Consider the following 14,490-nt stretch of genomic DNA (forward strand, 5'->3'; position numbering starts at 1 on the left):
CTGCATACTTGCATGCTACCAGTTAGGCAGCTTTGGTTGGACTTTCCCTTCAAAGGAATGTGAGAGGTCTGCTTTACTATTCTACTCCAAGCCCTGCAGTTATAAGGAGGGCAACTTTTACTCTTTTTGTTTACCAGTATCTAAATCCTCCTTGTAGGTACCAGTTTAAGTCAACCGTATCTGAATCCTTTGCCCTCCATATGAAAAGAAAAATATTAGGTTTTTATTTTATTTATGTAGCAAACTGACATGACCAGTACCTGTCATTGAACTAAAATGCAGCAAGTAACTATGAAAAAAAACGGTAAAAAGGTCATCTCGTTCTAGTCAAAAGGCTTTCTCATAGGAATTGCCCCTCTTAGCCCCCCTATGACTTACCTGAGCCTCATCTTTGTCCAGCAATGTCCACGAGTCCCTCAGCTGTCCGGGACTCTCCCTCCTGATTTGCTGAGGACAGCAGCGGCGACATTGGCTCCAGTCAGTTAGCCAATCAGGAAAGAGAGAGGGCGGGGCTGAATGGACACACAGAACTGCAGCTCAGCTTGGGTGCCCCATAGCCAGTGGCTTTCTGTGGGGGCACTGGACAGGAGGGAGGGGCCAGAAGCAGCGAAGAGGGACCTGATAAGAGGAGGAGGATCCAGGCTGCTCTGTGCAAAACCACTGCAACAAAGCAGGTAAGTATAACATGTTTTGTGGTGGAAATTTGAAGATGTATTTAATATGTATTGTCATAATGGCACCCAGTCTTAGTACTTCCGCAGCCCGCTCTAAATAGAACTCACTGGGGCAGTCTGAGGCTGGTTGAATCTCGTCTGGTAGTAGAAAATGTCTTGAGGTTGGAGTGTGATGTTTGCGGCGTGGGCATATGTCCGCCGACGAGGGGCCCTCTGTGCATTTAGCACAGAAGATCGTTGAGGAGGGGGTGCGCTCACTCCGCAAGCACACTAGTGGTTATGGACAGATGTGCGCTCTTATCTGGGTCTTGTCTGATCAGCATGGCTTGGGATTCGTAGCGTACGCCTGTAGATAGCCTCCATTCCACCTTTAATAAGGGTATAATCTGGATATGCATTATTCTATGGAATGGCGCAGATTAAGGATTCTATCAGCGTTTACTATGAGAGCTTGTGATCGGTTTTGTGTGGGGGAAGGGCAATCCCTGAATCAGACACGCCCATAAGACTTTAGCAGCATTGTATGTATTTCTATTCATTGTATTGTATTCATTGTATTATATTCTATTCATGTATTCTATGGGACTTCCTGTTAGAAGGAATGTCCTTATATGGTGTTTGCTGTGTCAAGGGGACATCCTGTAATGACCACTCCCATGGGGGAGGTGATTAACTGGTGGAGTGACCACTTCCTGTATGGGTGAATAAAATGAGCTTTGCTGAGCCATGATGGCAATGATGGTGATGACGGTGACTTGATAACAAGCTGATGGGTGATGGTGTCTTTTTGTATGAATGGTGAGTGAACCTATTTAGCTTAAATATGGATTATTTCATTAAGACGGATTCTGTGCCTAATAGCACAGGGCAAAATAGCGGTGTGCTCTGCATACAGCCCAGTTTTTGCCATGTCAGTTTGTTATTTAAAAAAAAAAAACTTGAGACTTTACAATCACTTTAACCACTTGAGGACTGCCGCACAACGATATACTTAAAAAAAATGGCACGGCTAAGAGCCCAGCCATGGGCCGTGCAGCGCGCCGCCGGCGGCGCACTCATGCCCCAGTCCTCCCCTCCGTGACCGTCCCGTGGGAACAGCGAACACAATCGCCGCCGGTGTCCCGTGATCGGATCACAGAGAGGAAGAACGGGGAGAAGTGTAAACAAACCTCTCCCCGTGCTTCCTAGTGTGGCTGTTACTGATCGCCTACCTTGTGTTAGGAAACGACGATCAGTAACGTCACACGCACAGCCACGCCCCACCACAGTAAGAACACTCCCTCAGGGCACACTTAACCCCTACAGCGCCCCCTCCTGGTTAACCCCTTCACTGCCAGTGTCATTTTCACAGTAATCCGTGTTTTTATAGCACTTTTCGCTGTGAAAATGACAATGGTCCCAAAAATGTGTCAAAAGTGTCCGCCATCTGTCGCAGTCACGAAAAAAAAATCAATGACCGCCATTACTAGTAAAAAAAAAAAAAATATTAATAAAAATGCCATAAAACTATCCCCTATTTTGCAAACGCTAAAACTTTTGCGCAAACCAATCAAACGCTTATTGCGATTTTTTCAAAAATATGTAGAAGAATACGTATCGGCCTAAACTGAGGAAAAAAATGTATATATATTTTTGGGGGATATTCATTATAGCAAAAAGTAAAAAAATCTTGCATTTTTTTCAAAATTGTCGCTATGTTTTTGTTTATAGCGCAAAAAAAATAAAAACCGCAGAGGTGATCAAATACCACCAAACGAAAGCTCTATTTGTGGGAAAAAAAGGACGCCAATTTTGTTTGGGAGCCACGTCGCACGACTGTGCAATTGTCAGTTAAAGCGACGCAGTGCTGAATCGCAAAAAGGGGCCAGGTCGTTTACCTGCATAAAGGTCGGGGTCTTAAGTGGTTAAAGTGGTTGTAAACCCTTTACTACCATTAAAACCTACAGGTAAGCCTATAATAAGGCTTACCCGTAGGTACTGGAAATATCTCCTAAAGCTGCGTGGTTTAGAAGATATTTACCATATACGCTTGCGCACTATCGTGCAATTTCCAAAAGGGATCGTGCCATTTCTAAAGAGCCCGTGCCTTGACTGGCGGCTCCCGCGCACATGCACGGGAGTGAAATCACGCAACTCTGATCAGTCACAGAGCCAGAGTCCACGGCCGCGGAAGGAAGAGGGGTGAAGATAGATGTGGCCTGCAGCGGGGACATTGCAGGCTTTGTTTACAGTTAAGTGCAATATAATGGGCTAGTATGCGATGCATAATAGCCCATTATGCATTTACTTTGCAGGGGGGGGGGGGAAGTAAAACCCATCAGGGTTTACTTCCTCTTTAAGACTAACTCTGCTGCTAGATCACATCTGCCCTCCACTCAAATGTCTGAGGAAGCATTTCTTTTTAGCAATCAAATATAATAGTGCTGCATATTACAGCCAGTGGGGGTAGTAGAAACATAAGCAACATTCAAAACATACAAAGCATTTCCTACCTGAAGTTTCTCTTTGTCCCTCTGAACTGTTCTATATGCTGTAACCAACTGCAAATCAAAAACACAAATACAATCAAGAGAAAATGATAAAAAAAATTAAGGTGTATTTAATAGTACACTGATCGTATAATTACTGACTTATAACTATATATGCACATATGCTAATTCACAGATATAATATAGAATTTATTATTGGGTATATGTAGAATATTTGAGGTTCTCACTCATATCTTTGTATTAAAAGTAAATAAATAATGTCTATCCATTTCAGTTCTGAGAACTGGATGAGAATATAATGCAATAATAGAACTGCATGCTGAACACAAGAATGTAAAGTTGCAGCAGATTAATTAAAAACATATTAGAAAAAAAATGAAACCATGCGGTGGCCAGGTCACCATGCACGCATTTGTTTGAACATGAAACTATGTACCATTTAAAAAAAAAAAAAAAAAACAAGATTCTTGTGAAAGACAACTTTGACAGATGATTTGTGTTGGACATTACCCAGTCTGGCATGTCATTCTTCCTACATGACATAAAGAATGTGCACCGGGTGGTATGAGATACAAGCAGAAGCAATAGGAAAAACTAAATAACAGCTTGGGAATATTGGCATTTTGTAATCTGTAACCGAAGAATAACGCCCCCATGTGAAGAAATGCCACAAGATGGAACATAACATGGACCCATCAATCATGGTGCACACTTTCCTTTCAATATGCAAGCATAAAAAGATTTTCAATATAATGGGATAGAAAAATATGACTTCTGTGCTCACCGTAAAATTATTTCCTTGCTGTACACTGAGGGGCACAGGAAGTCATTAACCTTTTGATTATACTGCCGCCTACAAGATGACAGACGCTGGCAAACAAAAAAAAATAATCACAATCTAGCCCAAAATCATCACCCCTACCAACAGCACACCTCAGTTGTGTAGCAAAGCAGTACCAACAGTATCATAAACACATAGGTGTGGGAGCTGTGTTCCTGCAAAGAAAGGATTTTACAGTATGTAAAAAATCCCATTTTCTTTACCGTCCATTAAAAGATGCAGTGAGACCAAAAACAGTGCAACTGAGGTGTGGGAAACACAGAATAACTGCTAACAGGCCAAAGAAAATGGGGACTGTCTAAAAGGACCTTACATCTGAAGCTGGCACAGATGAGGCCAAAATGTCTACCTTGTAGAACTTAAAAGGACGTGTGAACAAAAGATCATGTGGAAATCTAGGAAACAGTTGCATGATGCCACAAATCTCAAAGAGCAATCACAGATCTGAGATCTAGTAGAATGTGATTTGACAGGAAAGGGTGGAACCTAATCTTTGAGACCATAAGCTTGGATGATCTGCAGTAAGTAGATGGTGGAATAAGAAGCGATTGCAGGGTTCAACCTGAATGACAAAAATAAAATTTACTTCCCCTGAAAGAAGCAGTTACTGAGAGAAACTACCACAGTCTGAACCACATCCAGACTATGAAGGGAACATTTCCTTTAGGTAGAGGTTAAGGTGAAAGGTATAAACTACCTTAGGCAAGAAGAAAGTCCTGGCCAGCAACACAACTTTATCCGTATGCAAAGCCAGAAAAGGTTCCTTGAAAGATAAGGCCACGAATTCAGTAACTCACTTTGCAGGAGGTAATAGCTACAAAAAACACCACCTTGTTTGTGAGGGTAGACAGAGGAATGTCTCTAATGTATTCAAAGAGCAGTTTTTGAAGGGCAGAGAGAACTAAATTAAGATCCCGGAGTCACAGGGAAAGAGGGAGAGCTACAAAGGTTGTGATCAAAGATCGAGAACCCAATGGTCTCTAGAACAGGAAAGAAAGGAGGGGAACCCTTGATTGCATATGCTGATCCATACCCTGAAGAGAAACTCCTGGATTGGAGACCTCAAGATTCACACCAAGAAATCTATGCCTTCTATGTCCAATGATAGACCTTGAGGAAGACTCCCTAGCTTTTAGAATCACAGAAAACACAGACTCAGAGATGCCCCTGGCTCTCAAAACCTGGGATTTACCAGCCATGCCATTTAAATCTAACACAGGATGATAAATCGATCCTTAGGACAGAAGATCCTGATAATCAGGCAGAGCCTGCAGATTATCTACTAGGTTGGAATACCCCATTGGTCTGGAAGTATGCCCTCTGTCTCGATCCTTCAAAGTAGATAAGGAAATACATTTCAGGGGAAGAAAGGCACAGATCAGGGTGTACAGATCCAACTAAGCAACACAAGAATCCACTACCTCTGTTGAAGGATTTCTGTTGCTGGTGACAAACCTGCCCACTTTATTTTATGAACCTTAGGGCCAGGATATCCCCGTGCAACAGTCCTTAAACAGGAGCAGCATCAGGAAGATGCTTCCTCAACACTATGTACAGTGAGGTAGACGAAACATTCAGCTCAGATTACATCAGTGCTCATTCTCACAGTTAACCCCTTCTTCCGTAAATCCATAGGTTACCCAATTAGCTGGGGTAGTACTTAATCTGATCAGCCTACACGCTAAGGTTGCCCAGACATGATTCTATACTATATCTGTTCAGCTAGCTGGCTAGCCAACAAAAAAAACTGAACCCATTCACTTATACATAAATTCAGCGTGGATGTGGGAATCTTCCCAGCTTTATCATTATATCCTGACATTGGAGAGACTCCCGCCATTAGAATACACAAATCAGCACTGCAGTCTATGGTCTGCTGAGCTGATCGAACTGAAATTTTCCAGCACTGCCATTCACGAGAAGTAATTTGCTAGATTGATTTCTCATAAAAAGGGAATGGCCATACATGGACAGAAATTCCGACGACTAGAGCTAGGGCAATACCAGTGCCTATGGACCTGGAAAATACCCAAAATCGAACAGAACAGTCTGGAAAGTGCCCTATGCAAAATCCAGTGGCTGAATGTCACTTCCAGGCTATGCCTGCAATATTCAGTACAGTGGGGTGTGCCTTTGCCACACCCCAAAAGACAGGTCAACTGCCCCAGAGAGACTCAATCGAAGAGACACAGTTCCAGGAGCAATGTAGAGATGAGTGTGGTTTAAAACAAAAAAAGGGTGCTATCAAAAACATAAGTTAGTCTTTAAAACAGCAGAGCTTCAGAAAAACATCCAGCCTCCTCAGATACTAACAAAAACTTAGGCATGCTGGTATTGGGAGGGGTTATCCTGGGCTGATCTACATTTTTTTTTCCAGTGTCCAATCCAACTGTAAGTGGCAGTATAACCTGAAAGTTAAAGACTTGCCGTGTCCCTCAATGGGCAAGGGAGAAACTAATTTGTATAAACCCAAAAATACAGTATTACAATACTAGTGTATTTTATTTTTCTAAAACAATTAAAATAGTTCTTGAAGTTCTGTTGCTTTTTGGAAAAATGAAAAAACAAAAAAACAAACACACACAGAATAGGCCTTTCTAGAGGGAGGATTCAGGTAGCTACTGTATAAAGCTGGCCATTCCTTTTCAACACATGTAGCCTGGGACAGAAATGGCAGATAGCGCTGGATCAGCTTCAAAGGGGTGCAAAATTGATGTAAGGAGCACAGTAATCCCCATAATGTCATAAGATTAAATCTACACTAAATAAAAAAAAATAAAAAAATGTTTTAATGGCTAAAAGCCCCTCACTACACAAATATACACATGCAAACATTAAACACAAGTTTTGGGTACATCAATGTACAAAAATGACAACTGCCCAAAATTACAGAATTGGGCTTTAAGTTTAGTGTATTTTTAATGAAAATATAGGTAACAGTTGCGTTCATATCATGTGACATAATAAAAATTGCAAAAAAATCTCAATTTTTTTCCACCAGGGTCCCTGCTTTAGGAAAATATATAGTGTTTGGTGGTTTTATTAGGCCTAAAATTAATATTTTAAAATGTGTGCAGAAAATGCAAAACTGGCCATGACAGGGAACGGGTTAATTCTAATCCTTCCCCAAGATTTTGAAAACTTTAAAAGATACATTTTGGCAAGAGTAGGACTTTTAGACCTTAATAGAGACCTGCAATTTTTGCAATCCAAATCTAAGCCTCAACTATTCCTAATAATGTTGTGCTTAAGCACCTAGTACTACCTGTCTGAAGAAGTGATCTACTACCCACTCTGCCCCCAACTGGGAAATAAGTCCGCCTGACAGAAATTATGTCGTTTTGGCCCAAAGAGGGGGAAAGCAGTGCGATAGCATATGTTCAGGTAAGCAACCACTTATCACCAATGAACAGGTTTTTTTTCTTTGCTTCCACTGAACACCATCGGAGAGGAGGGTATTTACTGTAGCCACTGCACACCAATTGACAGTGAGCCATTTATTATCATTATATAATCACTTACCTCAGAATATTTCCCTCTGTAATTGCCCAAGCTTTTCTCCATTCTTCGCAGCCTATGAAATAGCTGTTCTTTGCCGAGTCCCTCAAAATTGCTCACAGAATCTTCAGTCTCACTTTCAATATCTGAAGAAGGATCAAACATAGGTCCTGCATTGTCCGACTCAATTCGGTTTAAAGATTCACGCGAACCGCTTCTTACAAGCGATTCTTTTGATGAAGAACGAAACAACGTCTCCTTCACAGGACTACGAAATAATGACTCCATTGAAGGGACCCGAAGCTGCAGCTTCTGTGCAAAAGATTGGCCATCGCTTTTCTGAAATGAAAGTTAAACTTTAAATCTTTCAAAAATCTCCATAGTTGAATAATATTAACAGTTGAAAGAGCACAAAGGAAAACTTTATTTTTTCTTTTTTAAACCAAACATGTCATACTTACCTGCTCTGTGCAATGGTTTTGCACAGAGTAGCACTGAGCCTCCTCTTTGTGGGTCTCTTTCTGGGACTTCTGGCTCTTCCCCCTGCAGAGTGTCCTCATAGCAAGCTACTTGCGATGGGGGCACTTGTGCATGCTCGGCCCCAGCCCCACTCCTTACTCACTGGCTGTGATTGACCTGCTGTCTCTGAGCGAACAAGGAAAGAGAAAGCCGAGAGAGTCTCTGCACATTGCTGGATCAAGATCAGGCTCAGGTAAGTGTAAGGGGGCACAGAAAATAAAAAAAGTATTCGGAATCTGCTGCACTTCAACCTTTGTAGTATGTTCCATGAAATCATCACAGACAGTGTGGGGTACAGCTGAAAGTTAACGCGTTTTTGCGTTTACTCATAACCTCCTATTGCCAGGACAGAAATAACCAAATATATACTGTATAACAATAAGGCCGATTTCACCTGATGAGAGGACTCCTCTCTTCCCTGTACAATCTCGTCAGTTTGAAAAAAACCTAATACACTACCACATGGTTCCACATACAAAAGTATAAACCAACGTGTACAGATAATTACATCTATCAACAGTACCTGTATTTCCAGTGGACAAAACAGCAGGGTAAATATAAAGAGATAGTAGACACTTTATTCAAGTGGCAGCCAAAACTATACATCTGGCAGCTCACTCATTTACATAAAGCTTATATACATTATACATAAAAAAATTGTGAAAAAATATGTCAATCAGAAAACAGATACATATTTTCCCTCCTGTATGCTCATAAAGTCGTATGGGTGAAGATGTAATATCTCTACCCTAAAGTAGAACTCCCGCTGATCGGAACCCTCCCCCCCTCCGGTGTCACATTTGACACCTTTCAGGGGGAGGGGGGTGCAGATACCTGTCTAAAGACAGGTATTTGCACCCACTTCCGGCCACACAGTCTCGGGCAGAGTGCGGGCATGACGTCACCTCCTGTCCCGTTGTGTTCTGGGAACACTCGGCTCCCAGTATACAGCGGGAGCCAATTGGCAGGCGTAGCACGACTCGTGCATGCGCCGTAGGGAACCGGGCAGTGAAGCCGGAGCGCTTCACTTCCTGGTTCCCTCACCAAGGATGGCGGGGGCAGCAGAGTGACGAGCGATCGCTCGTCCACTGCTGCGGACGGTGCTGGACTCCAGGACAGGTAAGTGTCCTAATATTAAAAGTCAGCAGCTGCAGTATTTGTATCTGCTGGCCCCATGATGGCACTGAGAGCGATGGATACACAGGGGAGGCAGGCTGGCAGCGGTGCGCCGTGCAGAACGATACCCCTTATTTCACAGCCGGTAGGGAGGGGCAAAGCCGGAGTGCCAGTGATGCTCTGACTCCGCCCCATGCAACTTGAATGCTCGGGACTCGAAAGCTGCAGGGTAGGAGCTGTTGAGTCGGCAGCACTGAGAGCCCACCCTGTGGAAGTAGCATTGTGGATGGTGTCATGGTGAGCCCAGCTGTCCGGCACTGTTTGCACCGAAAGGCTTGGAATGCCTGGAGGGATGCTCCCTCCTCCACCCCTCCTTCTGCCTGCTTGATTGGTATAGGTGAGTCCAGTGCTAGACGTAGGCACAGAGCCAAAAGTCTACATGCATTGTATCTCCACTGGAAAAGGGGTTACAACATGGATGGAATAATGGTGCTAGGCGATATCAAGGGTGTATGGGGGAAAACAAACAATGCCGAGGGGGGATCTGGGGTGTATAGGGGGTAGCAATGCTTGAGGTAGCTTGGGGGGCTATAGTGCTACAGGTATTAGAGATATAGGGAGGCCACAGTTTAGGGGGTATCAGGGATGTAGTGGGATCACAATACAAGGGGTATCTTATGGTATATGGTTTACAGTGCGGGGGGGGGGGATATCTAGGGTGTAGAGGGGTCAAAGTGCTGGGGGGATATCTGGGATGTAGAGGGGTCACAGTGCTGGGGGATATCTGGGGTGTAGAGGGGTCCGAGTGCTGGGGGGACATCTGGGGCGTAGAAGGGTCATAGTGCTGGGAATCTAGCAGACAACTTTGTTACTTTATGTATGTAGTATTTTGCCACATTTTCTTTGCTGTACAGAATGATTGTTCATATAGTGATTGTGGAACTCCACCAAAAAGGAGAAGCTCTGCTTGTCTGCCTCCTACCTACTTGAGGTCTGTTTACCTGCACTGTATCCATGGTAGGGGCCCCAGAGCATCACTTTGCCCAGGGGCCCATGATGCTATTAAAAATGGCCCTGATGTTATCCTAGTATATATCTCCAGTCAGCTCCCTGAGTAAAAACCCAAACACCAAGGCCATTTAGAAAAAGAAACAACATCCAGGATCTAAGAATGCTCTGTCAGTAGGAGCCCCGCACATGGCGCAAGTAGCGATCCCAATGCTCACAGTAATAGAGGTCTCCTACACCAACAAAAAGCAGAATATCTGTATATACACACATAACTGCATGTTGGAGAAACCCTGGGCTGGGCAGAGCGCAGCTGGCTCAGTCTCCCCAGCCGCACAACTGAGAGGCCAAGCCAGCTGCAGATCCAGGCATGTGGGTGGATGCTGACTGTAAAGTTGGGATCTTTCCGCGTGATGTCAGCAGACAGCAGGCTTCAGCCCGCAGTCAGCTGAAAACAGGTCACAGGAGTACAGAATAAGACTTCACTCCTGTGATCCATAGGATAAGCAAGGCCAAAAAAGCTTTGCCCACACTTCTCCTTTAAAGCCCAAGTTTTTTTTTTTTTTTACTACAGTCAGCCATATAAACAAGCTAATCGTTGGCCAATTCCTATCGATTATGTTTATATAGCTTTATAACGAATTATCGGGTCTAAAATGTCTTTCTGGACTGTGTCTCATGTGGCTGATGAATCAGAACTTATAAGCTAGACTTTAGAAGTTTACAAATAATTAGTACCATTATCCTTTAAAAGTCTCCCCCAAGTGTGCCGCCATATGCACTAATTTTTGTGAAAAGGCCTTTGAAATGAATAATGAGTATATTGGATGACCTTCCCTTAGTTAGCAATTGAGATGGTGGTCCACAAGAAAAAAAAAATGAAGAGCCATCCAGGAAATATTTGAAGCAGCAGCTGTGTGGTTCCAGCTAGCTGCAAAGTAAACATTTCAGGGGACAGATCCAGGCACCAGCTCTGTAAATGTGTATTATGTAAAAAATCTGGTAAAAGATTGTTATGCTTGCTCAGACAATTTGCATAAAGTGTAATGCTAAATTCACCCCTGTTCAGAAAGGATGTCCTTTTTTTTTTCTAGGACTATTTTTTATTTTATTTTTTTACTTTTTGGTTCAATTGTACAGCCCACGAGGAAGCTCTGCTGCACTCCCATCAGGAGAATGACATGTCATTAGACAGGAAATTGGGCTGACCAAGCAAATGCCCTTTAAAACCACACACAGAGCTGCTAGCAATCCACCTTTTCTGATACACACAGTAAAACTTAATTGCAATTTTGTGTCTCTCTTAGGCCCTGTCCACGTTAATAAAAAAAAAAAAAAAAAAAATTAAAAAAAGCCCTGCCCATAACCCAGAGGTCAATAAATTGTAACAATCCTCATCCAAAAAAAAAAAAAAAAAAAGCCCTGCATGCTACATCTTTAATGCGCTTTTATCAAAATGCACATTGCAAAGCTTTTGATGTTAACGTGCATAAATGCATATAAAATGCGCCCAAAATCTAGACCACAGCACAAATGTGAACCGGTCCTTATTAAATTAGTTGTATGACCTGATGTGTTTTATTTTAAAATGATGTGCTTCTACTGCCCTCTTATAATCCAACCTATTATAATATATGTACACCAGTCTTTTATACTGTAAGGATTCATGCACACTGTATTCTTCAGATGTCTTTTCTCCTTGCAAAAGAAAAGCAGCAGAAAAAACATAGTAAAAGCCGCATTTTCACATGTGCATTCAGTGTTAATGCATTCTATTGGCTAGAATATAAATGTATTACCCCAAACATGCAGCACCACCTTCAGTGAAAATGAGCCTTGTAAGAGATAGTATGGCCCTCAGACCCTGTCCTCAGCACTGAATGTAAAGTAAAAAGACCATTACCTCAAGATTATAGATGCTATGTGTGTATTAGTTATATTTTCTCTTTTTACATATCTGTCCCCGCAATGGCGAGGGGACTTTGTATGCCTTGTACCTCTGCAAACTACATAAAATTTTGTTGGATTAAAAAAAAAAAAAAAAAAAAAAGTAAAAAAGACCATCCAGCTCTCAGAACAAGGAACTTCGCCACGGATTGTGGCACGTAATGATTTCAGCAATGCAGCCCTACTCAGACTGGGCAATCTTCAGAAAACGGTGAAAACATGTACAAGAGGGCACCTGTGCCCTCATGTACACATTTTCACAGTTGTTCAGCACTAAATTTGTCCGAGATTACATGAAGAGGTAGAAGCAACAGACAACCAATTTTGCAATTGGACCTGGGAGACTTGAGTTTTTTAAGAGAAAAAAAAATGGAAACACCAAATATTGTTTTGCTTTAAGTTTTTTCAGTTTATGCATTTTGTATGTTAAAGCAGTAAAAAAGCCAAAAACAAAAATGTAATATATTGCAGCTTACCAATCTTTAACTTCTTGGAGCCCAGGCCATTGTAAAATGACAGCCACAAGGTGGCTCTTCAGGTCCAGGAGGCCGTCTATTGACATCCTCGGCACCTCCGGCTACTGGGGGGGCGTGCGAACGCCGCGTCACTGAGATGCCGATGCGCATGCCTGGCCGCCGCGATGTCTGCCAGCTACCCGCGATCGGCCGTTACACAGCCAAGGACGTGGATCTGTGTGTGTAAACACACAGATTCATGTCCTGTCAGGGAGAGGAGACTGATGGTGTGTCCCTTGTACATAGGGACACAGATCGGTCACCTCCCCCAGTCATTCCCCTCCCCCCACAGTAAGAATCACTCTTAGGGAACACATTTAACCCCTTCCTTGCCCCCTAGTGTTGACCCCTTCCCTGCCAGTCACATGTATACAGTAATCAGTGCATATTTATAGCACTGTTCGCTGTATAAATGCGAATGGTACCAAAAATGTGTCAAAAGTGTCCGATGTGTCCGCCATTACTAGTAAAAAAAAAAAAAAAAAATTATCATAATTCTATCCCCTATTTTGTAGGCGCTATAACTTTTGCACAAACCAATCACTATAAGCTTATTGCGATTTTTTTAACCAAAAATATGTAGAAGAATACATATATCGGCATAAACTGAGAAAAAAATAGGTTCTTTTAAAAAAAAAAAAAAAAAAAAAATGGGATATATATTATAGCAAAAAGTAAAAAAATATTGTGTTTTTTCAAAATTGTCGCTCTTTTTTTGTTTATAGTGCAAAAAATAAAAACCGCAGAGGTGATCAAATACCACCAAAATAAAGCTCTATTTGTGGGGAAAAAAGGACATTAATTTTGTTTGGGAACAACGTCGCACATCCGCGCAATTTTCATTCAAAGCATGACAGTGCCGAAAGCTGAAATTTCGCCTGGGCAGGAAGGGGGTATATGTGCCCAGTAAGCAAGTGGTTACAGATGGTGGCTGCATTAGCTTTCCCTTAATTTTCCCCTGGTGATCAGTAATACACTTCCTATCTTAGGGTCTCCCCACTCTGAATGGAGGAGCGAAGGAGACACAATTGAACAGATTCTCAGATTTGTCTAAAAAGTTTTGCACAGTACTGGATATATTATAAAGTAAAAAATGTAAGATTCGCTCTGTGATTAACTTACCTGACTTGAGGCAGGATCATTTCCATTTACACTGTCTTGAGACCTGGATATATTCTGGGTGAAATAAAAGCACAGGGCACATGCATTTATGTGTATATCTTATATAAGTAGATACAATTTTTAGGTAAAACTTCATTAGTCAAGTCAAGCGTTGTTAACCAGTAATCAAGCCTTGTTAAACCATGTCTAAAATGTCAGGTTAGATCGGTTTAACAATAGGCAAGAACAGTAGTTGTACATTTGGTTGCAGCTTGGCATACTGACATTTCTGTAATTACAGTGCCTTGAAAAAGTATTCATACCCCTTGAAATTTTCCATATTTTGTCATGTTACAACCAAAAACTTAAATCATTTTATTGGGATTTTATGTGATTTACCAATACAAAGTGGCACATAATTGTGAAGTGGAAGGAAAATGATAAATGGTTTTCAAAATGTTTTACAAAAAAAAATGTGAAAAAAGTGTGGTGTGCATTTGTATTCAGCCCCCTTTACTCTGATACCCCCAACTAAAATCTAGTGGAACCAGTTGCCTTCAGAAGTCACCTAATTAGTAAATAGAGTACACCTTTGTGTAATTTAATCTCAGTATAAATGCAGCTTTTCTGTGAAGCCCTCAGAGGTTTGTTAGAGAACCTTAGTGAACAAACAGCATCATGAAGGCCAAGGAACATACCAGATAGGTCAGGGATAAAGTTGTGGAGAAGTTTGAACGCAGGGTTAGGTTATAAAAAAAAAAAAAACATGCTTTTAACATCTC

The 14,490-nt window shown here is 42.0% G+C and overlaps 1 protein-coding gene across 1 annotated transcript in view; it reads right to left on the reverse strand.

The window, feature by feature from the left end:
- The window catches only part of GOLGA4 (golgin A4), a 157,912-nt gene that overhangs the window by 101,583 nt on the left and 41,839 nt on the right, over nt 1-14,490 (reverse strand). Inside the window, exons 4-6 of the mRNA XM_040353284.1 lie at nt 13,730-13,783; nt 7,527-7,841; nt 3,167-3,214 (exon numbers count right to left, since the gene is read on the reverse strand). Coding sequence (XP_040209218.1) covers nt 3,167-3,214; nt 7,527-7,841; nt 13,730-13,783 — 417 coding nt within the window. The remainder of the gene's footprint in view (nt 1-3,166; nt 3,215-7,526; nt 7,842-13,729; nt 13,784-14,490) is intronic.

Source organism: Rana temporaria, chromosome 5 (assembly GCF_905171775.1).
Source record: "Rana temporaria chromosome 5, aRanTem1.1, whole genome shotgun sequence".
NCBI classification, from domain to species: Eukaryota; Metazoa; Chordata; class Amphibia; order Anura; family Ranidae; genus Rana; species Rana temporaria.